This window comes from Halichoerus grypus, chromosome 13 (assembly GCF_964656455.1).
Source record: "Halichoerus grypus chromosome 13, mHalGry1.hap1.1, whole genome shotgun sequence".
NCBI classification, from domain to species: Eukaryota; Metazoa; Chordata; class Mammalia; order Carnivora; family Phocidae; genus Halichoerus; species Halichoerus grypus.
The window spans coordinates 82,339,342-82,352,262 of NC_135724.1; the positions used below are offsets into that span (position 1 = coordinate 82,339,342).

The following is a 12,921-nucleotide window of genomic DNA, read 5'->3' on the forward strand; positions in this document are numbered from 1 at the left end:
ATTTGTGGATTAGATCCACATTCCAGGTGACTCCTCTACCAGCTTGTTTACACAGAAAGTTTTGTCTCCCCCTGTCCTACCACAAGCAGAGGATTGCTGGCGACAGCAGGGAGGGGATGGCATGGTGGATGCAAAGTCACTAAGGAGTCTGAACAATGGGAGTGTCCACACCATAGGTCTTTTTCGAGAGAACTTTTCAAAGAGAATCAGCAATTTTAAGACGCTATACCATGGTAACAAGTAGAGAAGGATTTGCTCTAGTGTACAGTGGAGGAAAAGGAGGCAGCCACCAGGGTGCAAATGACCAGTCAGGGGTGTTATGGCCCCCACACCAACAAAGGATCTGAAATGCCATACTGGTCACGTTGTGATGGGTCTTGAGAATTTTTAAGTTCTGGGGGACAACAACTGTTTCAAAGCACTGAATTATGTAAACACCAACAATACAAAGCCAAGCTTTTATTTATTTTTTAAAAAGACTTTATTTGACAGTGAGAGAGGGAACACAAGCAGGGGGGGTGGGAGAGGGAGAAGCAGGCTTCCCGCCGAGCAGGGAGCCTGATGCGGGGCTTGATCCCAGGACCCTGGGATCATGACCTGAGCCAAAGGCAGACGCTTAAGGACTGAGCCACCCAGGCACCCCAAAGCCAAACTTTTAAATCATTATGCCCTTAGAATTGCAAATCAAGTTCCAGATTCCCTGTTGCTACCAGTGGTTGGGGAATGGCAGGGAAAAAAAGAAACCAATGTGATAAAGGAAGGTCCACATCTATGTAGACCCACAAGGTCAGGAAACCAAAGGCTGAAGTTTCATGTTGCACATTTGGAATCTCTTTGGCAAGACATCTGATCACTGGTTCTTATAGTAGATGCTGCAGTGGCTCACTCAGGTTCCCCCTTCTGGATCCACGACACTCATCGTCCCAAATGCTCAGATGCTGCCTGCTCTTGGCTCACTGGCTCAGCTGTCAAGCACTTCCTAGGCACTACCCTTGGTCAAACAAGCTGCCTCGTCCAAGGTTACATCCCCTACTGGAGGGCAGCCTGCATCCAGTGACTAGTCGATACCTAGGTACAAAGGCTTGTCCCCATTGCCTCAATTCAGGGCTTCTGAGGAAGGCCAACCTGCTAAACCACCTGCAGGCAAATCTCCATCCCAGTGTCCGTTTCATGAAAAATCCAACCTGATTTTCCGAAGTAGATGTGATGCAGGACAGTTCTATATCCAACACATTCCCAAAGGCTCTGATGCACAACTCTGGAGACAGGAGTCTAGCTAACCTCCTTCCCTGTCCTCCACTCAAGGAGGTAGAATGACGTTGGAGTGACATTATTAAACCAAGAGACAGAACAAACTAGATTCAAAGTTAAATAAATCACTCATAAACTTCACTTTGTTATTAGTAACAGATCACTTGGGAAACACCTTATAAAAGATTGAGAGTTAGGAGCATGTTTGACCCTGTGGTTGAAAATGTCATTCTTCTATAGGTACCCAGGATTTGGCAGGGATGTAGAGCCACATGCTGGACAGAAGTGCTAGCCCAATAAGCACGCACACACTCACAGTGGGGCTGGAGCACTCCCACTGGGCCCTGCCCACAGCTCGTAAATAGAAGTAAACAATACCACCTGCTGCAAGTATGCAGCGAAGTACCTTATCCTCTAAAGGGGGCTATCAGACTTCCACCTAGGCCGTTCTGAAGCACACAGCCATCTGAAAAGTGCTAGGCCACATGAACCAATTCTGATTTATATGGTTTTAAAAACACGGAGGCAGACAAGTAGACATTTCAGAAACAAAGAAATTCCAAGAATGAAGGAAAGAGGTTAAAGACACTGGAAATATTAACATAGAGAAACCTGGTCACACTAAAAATATCAATAGGACCACAATGTTTAGTCCATTATTTTTATAGCCCAAGCAATGTGAGACTGGCCAATAATGCTACAGAAAACCAAGACATTAAAGTATTAACATGGCTTCAAATGTGAGGAAAAACACCGTTTTGATTAAATACAACCTGGCTTTTAATTTTTCAATGGCTCAAATATTGATTCTTTACCACTATGGTGACTCTTGTCCTGTGTTATACATCAAGACTATCTGTGGAGTTTTAAAAAAATGCCCCCAATTGTGTTACCCCAAATTTCCAGGGGTAGGGCTCAAACATCTCTTCCTCAGGGATCCTCAGGCACACTAGAAATCAAGAACCACAACCCTAAATTAGGTGGATTAAAAAAAAAAAACACCACACAAACCCACAAAGAGGTCATGTTACTTTGTTAATTCAAAGTCAGAGAATACTAGATTTTCCCAAAGTCTGCTGGACTTACTCCAAAAATGCTAAAAGAAATCGCAAATAGATCCATCCCCAGGGAGGCTGATTTGTACTCCTATGTGCTAATGTAAGACTAATTCTGTAAATGGATTGGTTTTGTGCCTTACTGTTAGAAATTTAATCTGTCTTCTCTTGTTTAGTAGAAGAAGGGATAATTACTAAGAGCCAAATCAGTGAAAAGTGAAGAAACGGCCTCAAGGTTTGTTCCCAATGTACATCTCCAGGACAAACGGAACACGAAAGCTCTCTAGGTGGTGTTTTAAGAAACCAAAAAAGGCACCTTGAACATACAATAGACATGCAATAGTATTTATGCTAAATCTGTGGCTGAAAGGAGACTGTTTTCTAAAGGAATTACTGTAAAAGTGGAGTAGAGCAGACCCACGCAATCTCAATCAGAAAGAATGAATTCCAGTTTCACCTGGGTCTTAAGAAAAAAACTGGTTGATTGGGGTGGCGGGGGAGAGTCTGAAACACTCAAGATTAAATAGGCATTCATTCACAATCCCAAATTTGTCTCAAAATATGTACTTTTAAAAAGATGACAGAACACCAAAACGTTAACAGCATAGCCTCTGACCAATGGCATTACAAGATTTTTCTTTCTTCTGAATTCCCTAAGTATTTTTACAGTAAGTAGGTGATATTTTCACAGATATAGAAAAGCAAAACTTTTTTTAAAGATTTATTTGAGAGAGAGAATGAGAAAGAGCATGAGAGAGGGGAGGGTCAGAGGGAGAAGCAGGCTCCCCGCTGAGCAGGGAGCCTGACGTGGGACTCGATCCCAGGACTCCAGGATCACGACCTGAGCCGAAGGCAGTCGCTTAACCAACTGAGCCACCCAGGCGCCCCCAAAGCAAAACATTTTTGAAATAAGGTGTTTTGGGGCACCTGGGTGGCTCAGCTGGTTAAGCGTCTGCCTTCGGCTCAGGTCGTGATCTCAGGGTCCTGGGATCGAGCCCCGCGTGGGGTTCCCTGCTCAGTGGGGAGTCTGCTTCTCCCTCTCTCCCTGTATCTCCCCAACTTGTGCTCTCTCTCTCTGAAATAAAAATCTTAAAAAGATAGAAGGTGTTTTATGTTCAAAACACTATCTGAAATCAGGGCCATTCCAGATGCTGGGGGAGAAGAGGTGCAAATGTGTAAGAAATGATGTCTACACTCAGAGCTAAAATCTTTTCTAGAGAGAAGTCATCACATACAACAGTATAAAGATGGGAGACTACAAAATGCAACATACACAGTCCCCTAAGGTATTCCAAAGTTCATTAGCAGATCAGCTATTTAGAACTTGGAAATCATTTCTGCAGAGAAGCAACGTTATGAAGAGTGGTTAAGCTCCAAAACAGTCCACAAAAAGCCAAGTTATCTCTTCACATTTAACCTAATCCTCGTGCCTTGTGATGAGAAAAAGCAAAAAGTGTTACGTTTCTGTTGATTGCATGCATGGCTGATACACTACACAATCTAACCAGCACAGTGCCTTGCACACAGCAGACGCACAATAAATGTCCAATGGGTTTTTTTTTTTTTTTAAGATTTTATTTGTCAGAGAGAGAACAAGCACAAGGAGAGCGAAGGCAGAAGCAGGCTTCGCTTGGAGGGAGCAGGGAGCCCAATGCGGGACTCGATCCCAGGACCCTGGGATCATGACCTGAGCCAAAGGCAGGCGCTTGACCCACTAAGCCACCCAGGCATTCCTTTTTGGTTTTTAAAACAAGCTTTCCAATTTCAAGAACCATTCTCATTCACCACCTACTGGTGGGATTGCACTGGGCACTTTGGCAAGGAATGGAGGCAGAAAAATGCCCATCTAAAGGACTGGGAGCGAGTGCTGTGGGTGGCAGCAAAAGAAGTTGGTGTGAAGCAGAAGAGGCTGGCCCTCCACCTTCAAAGTCCCTTTTAGTTTAAACTGGGATCAGAGCTTAAGGACCCAGAAAGGAGATAAGTCAGGTGAAGCGGGGCACTCCCAAGTCAGAAGCCTGGACCAGTATGGGTATGGATTTATTTGTGGAAAGAGTTTCATGTCAAGGGTCCTCAACACTTCAAGCACATTCCTACCATCAGGATCAACTATATAATTTGTGGACCCCCATGTAAAACAAAACAGGGGCCCTTGTTTAAAAAGAATTAAAAATGTTAAATCACATAGGGTCACACAGGCCCACAAGGCCAGGGGGCCCAGGCCAGCATAGAACCCGCACATTTGCCATTCTCTGCCTAGAACCCTCTCCCCCAGGTCTCTGCACGCTTGCTCCCTCATCTCCTTCCATGAAGGCCTTCTTGCATAGCACTATTTAAAATTATAGCCTCTCCCCCAACACATACACACTCTATCCCTTCCACCTGCTGTATTTTTCTCCAGATCATCACCTGACAATTATTTGTTCACATTCGACCTCTCTCCAGAATGTAAGTTCTGTAAGGGCACAGATCTTTTCGGTCTTGTTCACTGCTATATCCTCAGTGCCTAGAACAGTGCCTACTACTAAGAAGCCATTTCATCAGTATTTGTGGAATCAGTGAAGACCAAGCTGCTTCAACCAGCAGAACCTTTCAACGAAGAGATGGTGGCCTAAGTTACAAGTGTTCTGGTATACACAGAGAGCATTTTGAAATGTGCCTAAGTAGAGACCTGCTAATTCACCACAGGAAAAAAATGAATCGCCCTGATAGTAAGATGTTCCATTGAGGGAAAGGAAGAAGGAAGAGAACTCTGAGCTCAAGACAGATTTCAAGTTGAGCATTAAAGAGAAAGCAGAGGACAGCAAAGAGGAAGGGAAATTGGCCCAGCTAAGCCAGTTCATGAGTTCACATTTTATTCTGTTTGCCGTGATTCAGATCAGCAAGTTTCCTCACTTGTTTCTAACTTAAAAACTGAAGAAAGCTATGCCATCAAATTGACCTTGTTGACAGCACAAATGTAGGTTCTGACAAATTAAATACTGACCTAGTGGACAATGCATATTAGTCAGCACTAATAAAACTTTATCAGGCCTGAAAACCCAAATCCTAACTGGAAGGAGGTTTGAAAGTTCCCAAGGGTTCTAACAACCATGGAGCAGCTTTATAACACTGCTGTTGGGAGCAGTAATTCTGCCTATCTCAACTCCACAAATGTTGATGGGGCCCCTACCGCAAGAGAAAGACAGGAGACCCTGCCTTCCAGGGACTCCCAAGGCCAGGTGTAGGGCAGCAAGGGGTTAATCAATGATAAGTCTTAGCAAAGAGGAAATGAGTATAGTGAACTCTCCCCAATACTAATAAGAATAGGACCAGTTTTAATTTATTGGCTGCTTATTTTATGCCAGGCTTTGTGCTAGGAACATTCCATGCTTTATTTCTCGGTCTCTTCACAAGACAGGCATTAGCATCATCCTCATCTAAGTAAGGCAGGATAAGTTAACTTGCCCAAGGTCAAACACTTAGTTAAGCAGGGTCTCAATTCTGCTTACTACGGATTCCCCAGCACCCAGCTGATCAATAAATATGGTTGATGATTAGAAAACACATACATTCCCACAGTTAGGGCTGCTTCAAACACCCACCTAAAGGTGGACATCTGTTGTTTCTGTCATTTCCTGCCCAACACCCACCCCTCTACTTTTCGGAACCCCCCCCCACTCTTGCTCACCTTGGTTTAATGACGCTGACGCCTCCACCACCCCTTTATCAGGAGTGGGAGTGGATACAAGCCTGGCCAACCTGAGTCAGTGATTGGCCCGAGGATGAACACATGACCCAGTCTGGACCAATGGGAATTTAAGTTCATAACAACGCTGCAGAGAACAGATGCTCTCTTTCTCCTTGTTGGAAGCAGATAGAAAGTTAAGACTGGAGAGCACCTTGGTGGCTCAGTCAGTTAAACGACTGCTTTCTGCTCAGGTCATGATCCCAGAATCCTGGGATCGAGTGCCGCGTCAGGCTCCCTGCTCCACAGTGAGTGTGCTTCTCCCTATGCCCCTCCCCTCATTCTCTCTCTCTCGCTCTCAAAAATCTTTTAAAAAAAAGAAAAGAAAACTGGAGTTGCTGGTAGCTATTTTATCCCAAAGTGGGGGGGAGGGGGGGTCTGCCTGTGAATAAAGACAACAAAAGGAAAGCAGGACGAGGACACAGAGATTTCTAGTTGCATGATCTAAGCACCCACAAGTGGAATCTTCAGGCACACTAACCAATCGATTCCAGTTTGGGCTCGTTAAGCCAGTTTGAGTTGGGTGCTGATTGCTTGTGGCTCAGAGTCCTGACACATCACCTAAATAAAAATGGGACCCTGCAACTGGACAGCACACATACCAAGCAAAGAAAGAAGCATCCTCGAAATTATGCTCAAATGCCCCCACCACCTCTGAGAAGCTGGAGTTTATGGAGAGAGGGAAATGTAAGAAAAGGGCCTATTGCCTCTGAAAATCTGTCTGGGGCTGTAGCAATTCTTTTACTCGTTAAAACCATATACTAAAAAGACAGTTTAGGTGTCCCCATTCATCTCCTAAAAATACACGGCTTCTCAGTGCTATTACTTAAAGCTTCCCAAGAGAAGACAGGGCCCACTTCTAAATTTTCATCTCAGCTGTGCTTGTCCATCAAATGTCTGGCCTGCACCCAGCCAGATGACCCTCCAACGCATTGCTGTTCACCTACTCCTCGAAAGGCAGATTAACTCTTGACTGCCAACTTACTAGCTGGCTCGCAGTCTAGTGCGGATACTGCAGGCTCTGAGGTGAAAGAGGCCGCATCAAATACAACACAACAGGACGCCCTGGCCCAACGGAGCGCACAAGGGGCTGGAGGGAAAGCACCCCAAAGAGAGGGGATGTTAGGAGGTGGGACCAGATTTGTAGTTCTCCCTCATGTCAAGTGGATCAGCCTGTCGGAGTTCCTGTGGAGTCTCAGGTGGAACTAAATCTTCCTTCTCGGGAGTCAGCCATGGATCAAATAAGGATTCTTGGGAAAACAAACACAAAGATCACAAACTCACGACCCAAGGCAGACCTGGCCCACAGAAGATTTCATTTAACCAACAGTGTTAGGACTTAAAAACATTTTTTTTTTTTTTTTTTTTTTTGCATTAGTTACCAACAATTAAAAATGGGAGGAATTTGGGGCACCTGGATGGCTCAGTTGTTAAGTGTCTGCCTTCGCTTTAGGTCATGATCCCAGGGTCCTGGGATCGAGCCCCATGTCTGGCTCCCTACTCGGCGGGGGTGGGGGGGGACCTGCTTCCCCTGCTTGTATGCGGTTGTGCTCTGTCAAATAGAATCTTTAAAAAAAAAAAAACATGGGAGGAATTTGAGTGATAGATGGCATTAACGGCCACTACTTTGTTCATTCTTGCCTGTATCCAGGCAGTGGAGGACTCCACCCTAACTCTAGACTTGGCCATCTGGCTCACTCTGGCGGATGTGACAGTAACAAACATGACCTGGGCAGAGTTTGAAAGCACTTGGGCATTAGAGCTTGCCCTCTTGCTGCTCTTGTAGCTCTGAGAAAGCCCATGCAGGGCTCACCTGTTGGATGATGAGACACATAGCAAGCGCGCACGCACAGGCACACACACACACACACACACACCCAGCACGCACAGGCGCGCGCGCACACACACACACACACACACACACACCCAGCAACTAGCCAGCTGCCAGAATCAGAGCTGCCTAGCTAACCAGCAGCTAACCTCAGACATCTGAGTGAACCCACCCACACCCAGCCCAAACTGCCACTCTGCAAAATGGTGAACTAAATAGTGGTGGGTTGGTTTTTGTTTTATTTGAGAGCACGTGAGTGCACACACGAGTGGGAGGAGGAACAGAGGGAGAAGAAGCAGACTCCCCACTGAGCAGGGAGCTGGATCTGATCATGACCTGAACCAGAGGCAGACGCTTAACCGACTGAGCCACCCAGGTGCCCCTAAATAGTGGTGTTTTAAGCCAAAGTCCTGGGTGTTTTCTGTGTGGCAAAAACTGATGTAGTCCACATAAAAATAAACATTCCCAGTTACAAAACAAAAATCTAAAGACCCTGCCACACTGGGACCACATTCCCACAAGGCAACAACCAGTTGAGATGGGCAGTAGCTCCCACCTTTAACCCAGCTACCGTGTGTGTCCCCTAATTTTTTTTTTAAAGATTTTATTTCTTTGACAGAGAGAGACACAGCGAGAGAGGGAACACAAGCAGGGGGAGTGGGAGAGGGAGAAGCAGGCTTCCCGCGGAGCAGGGAGCCCAACGTGGGGCTCGATCCCAGAACCCTGGGATCATGACCCGAGCCGAAGGCAGACGCCCAATGACTGAGCCACCCAGGCACCACCCCCCAATTTATCACCTTCTCATCTCGCCCATGCTGAGGTCGAGTTCAGTTGCCATAGGTCATCTCAGTTAGATGCTGTTATATTTATGGCAGAGAAGAAAGTACAATACTGTATTCTACATACTTGAGTTACTATCAGGTAGGAAAGCCATTATAACCACCTTGGAAAATTGTTTGTCAGGATCTACTAAGGCTGAACATCTGCATACCTATGACCTATCAATTCCACAATTAGCTATATACCCAAGAAAAATGAGTACACAGGTTCCAAAAGATGTGCAAAGTGTTCACAGCACTACTCCCAATCATCCCAAACCAGCTGTTAAACTAGTCATCAAGAATGTCCATCAACAGAATAAAACGTGACATATTCATAGAGATGAATTTCACACATAATGCTATGTGCTAGAACCCAGACACAAGCAAGCACATGCTTTATGATTCTACTTATAGTTCAAAAACAGAAAATTAAAATAAGGTGTTAGAAGTCAGGTGAGAACACATGGGGGTTCTGACAAGCTGAGAATGCTGTTCTGAAATCTGGGTGTTATTTACATGGATGTGTACACTTGTGAAAACTCACCAACCTGGACATTTATGATTTTATACAGGGTTTGGTCTAAAGAAACTTTTAAAAGTAGAAAAACAAGACCAAGAGAACTAGGTTTCAAACAAAATGGTTATTTTTTAGGGATATCATGAAGGCAATTCCTATACTGTCATGTTTCGTACTTAATGTGACAAAAATAATAGCCATCATGGGGCACCCAGCTGGCTCAGTCAGTGGAACATGCGACTCGACCTCAGGGTTGTGAGTTCAAGACCCAAGATAGGTGTTAAAGAGTACTTAAAAAAAAAAAAGATAACCATGAGTTAAAGCATTACAGATATATGGCTGGAATCTGGAGAGATACATAACAGAACACCTGGTGAACTAGGAAAAAGGACTGAATGAGCCACTCCGAGGCTACCTCACTCATTTGCAGGATCTGCCTGACCTCTGGGCTCTGGGGCTTACAACCACTGACATGGGAATCCAAGCCTTTTCTGTAAAGGTTACCATCATTTCTCACATTTAGGATACTGGGGAGGTTGAATGCCCCTAAAAATCAATTACTTTCTTAATGCTCATCTGTCAAATGGGGCAAATAGCAGCCACTGGAGAGGGTTGTGGGAGAACTGAAGATCTTCAAGCCCTTAAGGCAGTACCAAGGAGATTGAGAGTAATTTTATTTATAGCCGTGTTGATTGCAAAGTAAAAAAAAAAAAACAAAAAACGGTGCCCTGAAGGTTGGATGCTGTTCATAGGATGCAGAGTCCAGTAGCACCTAATATGGTGATTCTGCAGACAGAGGAGATCATGGGCACACACTCCAGAGCAGCTTTTTTCTAACTAATTCCGATGTGCCCCTTGGATCCTACAGTAGGCAGGCCCCTTCCATTTCTAGAAGACTTCAGTTAAGGCTCCACTATTTTTGGTCTCAATGCCTATCCCTCAGGAGTATTAGGGCCAGAAAGCCTTGAAGAATCAAGATAGTAAACCAAAGGAAGCTGTACAGCAGAAAACAATTTGGTCTCAAATCTGCTTGACCATCCCAACCATCACATTTCTAAGAGCTTCCTCAGGATATTGATTAAGCAGATCTAGGGACACACCAGAACCTGTCTTTTGATAAGGCCTAAGGGGATTTTTACACCAAGTTTGCAAAACTACTACCTGGTGAAATTTACAGCCTAACAGACCTGGATCCAAATTCAACCCCCAAAACTTATCAGCTAGGCATCCCTGGGGCAGTTACAGAAAACCTCTTTGAATATCCTCATTCATAAAAGGAGATACTAACAATATGGACTTTCCAGGATTGTTGTGAAGCCTGAAGACACTGCCACACTCAGCAGGTTGGATTTTCGCTGTGAGGCCCCAAGTGTGCCTTTGTCCTAACAATCCACTTTCCTGTTTCCCTCTACCACCAGAAGCTGGTCTTACCTTAACCTACAAATCTACTTCCGTGGGAGTGATTTCTGCATAGATCTGGAATGGCCTGAGCAACTTCTCCGGTGCTAAACCACCTTCCCAAGGCATTGAAAGATTTTTACATCTGCAAGACTTCCTCAGTGATGACCCACTTTTTACAGAAGCAGACATGATACCAGCATGAATTTTCATACACATAAGAATTGTCACATTGGATGAGTTTATAATGCACGTACACAGAAAAAGGTTCTAACCTTAGAAGTAGACCAGAAACTTGGTGGAAACTCCTATAGCTATTAATGTTATTTGAATAAAACTACGTTAAATAGGCCATTATTTCTAGAAACTTGCCAATTACAGAATTACTCTGAACTTAGCTTCTTTAAGCCTAATTTAAATCAAACCAGGGGCGCCTGGGTGGCTCAGTAGTTAAAGCAGACGGCTCTTGACTTTTGACTTGGGCTCAGGTCAGGATCCCAAGGTCAGGAGATCTAGCCCAGCATCGGCCTCCGTGCTCAGCAAGGAGTCTGCTTGAGGATTCTCTCCCTCTCTGCCCCCCCCCCAAATAAATAAATCAAACCATTAAAATTTGCTGTATTTCCTAACCCTTAACCATGGATGTGTTTTAGATGATCCTGATTGTGTCAACTTTGTGAAGGGTTTTTTTTTTTGGGGGGGGTCCTCCAGATTCTCAAAAGGATCCATGCCCATGAAGTGGTTAAGAACCTCCATGCTAATGACCATGCCCACAGGATTTGCTTTCCCTTTTAAATACATGTACAGTTGGAAAAAAACTGAGTAGTACAAACATTATACAGAACAAAGTTAAAATCGCTTCCTATCCCTGTGCTGAGACCCCCTCCCTAAAAGCAACGCTTTCCAAAAGAGTTCAAGAGCAGGATTTCCTCAAACTGATACTGATAATTTCGGGCTGGATAATTTTTTCTGGATGCTGTCCATGCACTGTAGCATGTTCAGGAGTATCCCCGACCTCCACCCACTAGACTCCAGTATCAACTCCCCCAACCCAGCTGTGGCATCCTAAAAAGGTCGGCAGACGCTGCCACTATGGGGGAACAAAGTCACCCCAGAGTGGGAAGCACCCCTTCCAGAGATGCTCTATGCCTGCAGACACAGGGTGGCACACACTTTCCGATTCACTAGGGGGGGCTTGAAGCAGGGGCAGGGGCAGGCCCGGACCTCGGCAGGAGGCGACGGCCACTCACCAGGTCGCGGATGAGCTGATCCACCAGCTGCTCCCCGCCCCCGGCGCCCTCCCGAGCCGGAGGGGAGCGGGAACGGCTCGCCGCGTCCTGCCTCTCGGCCCGGGTCGCCCGCGCCGCCGGGGGTCGCCCCGCACCCTCCAGGAGGCCCTGGGCCAGCGCCAGGTACCCCGAGGCCTGCTCGCCGCGCCCCGGGGCCACTTCGGCCCGCCGCGGCCGCCGCTCGGCAGCCTCGGGCCGCCGCCGCTTCCTGAGCGCCTGGGCCTGCGCCAGCTCCTCCTGCCAGCGCCGGCGGAACTCCTCCAGGCTGTGGTCATCCATCGCCGCCGCGCTCGGTCCTCCGCGTCCTCCTCGGCCCGCCGGCTGCCACGGGACAGTCCCTCCGCGGGAAGTGTCCGCCGCGGCCGGAAATCCGCGCCGCCGCCGCACTCGGGTTCCGGGTGGGCGGCCCCGCCCCCGGCGCACCCCGCGAGCGGTCCCCCGCGCAGGTGGCTCGCGGCGCCCCAGGCCAAGTTGGCGGCCTGACCCCGCGCCCAGGCTCTCCGCTTTCCCGCCTGCGGCTCTTGTCAAGCGCGGACTTGGCGCCAAGCACCGTCTCTTTGGGCAAACATGCATTGAGCACTTACTGGATGCCAGGCGCTGAGGATTCAGCATTTAAATCTGGCCCCCTGCCCCCACCCTCCTACTATCACTCCCTTCTTGGGGTTTCCATTCAAGTGGGGGCGGGGGAAGGAGACGACATTCAACAAACGAATATGAAGGCTTGAATTAGTGGTAGCTGTTGATACAACAAGGTAATAAAATAAGGCACGGGGTGGGGATGGGGCTTCACTTTAGAGGAATGTTCAGGGAAGGCATCTCTGAGACGGCATCTGAACTAAGAGCTAAATGAGGAGAAAAACCAGCCGTGGAAAGATCCCAGAAGACCTTTCTAGAAGGAACTACAAGTGAGAAGGGAAAAGAAGTGGCGTACAATCGTATTCCATCTTCCAAATGCTTTGAACCTGCTCTTCCCTCCTCCGGGAATTTTTCTCCCCCCTTGACCTTAACTCCCACACATCTTCCCTAACTCAGCTCATA

The 12,921-nt window shown here is 46.7% G+C and overlaps 1 protein-coding gene across 2 annotated transcripts in view; it reads right to left on the reverse strand.

The window, feature by feature from the left end:
- Nucleotides 1-12,241, reverse strand: part of FBXW8 (F-box and WD repeat domain containing 8) — a 116,908-nt gene extending 104,667 nt beyond the window's left edge. For both annotated transcript variants that reach the window (XM_036115858.2, XM_036115859.2), the window contains exon 1: nucleotides 11,845-12,241. In XM_036115858.2, coding sequence (XP_035971751.1) covers nucleotides 11,845-12,162 — 318 coding nt within the window. In that variant the 5' untranslated portion in view covers nucleotides 12,163-12,241. The remainder of the gene's footprint in view (nucleotides 1-11,844) is intronic.
- Nucleotides 12,242-12,921: the final 680 nt, after the last annotated feature.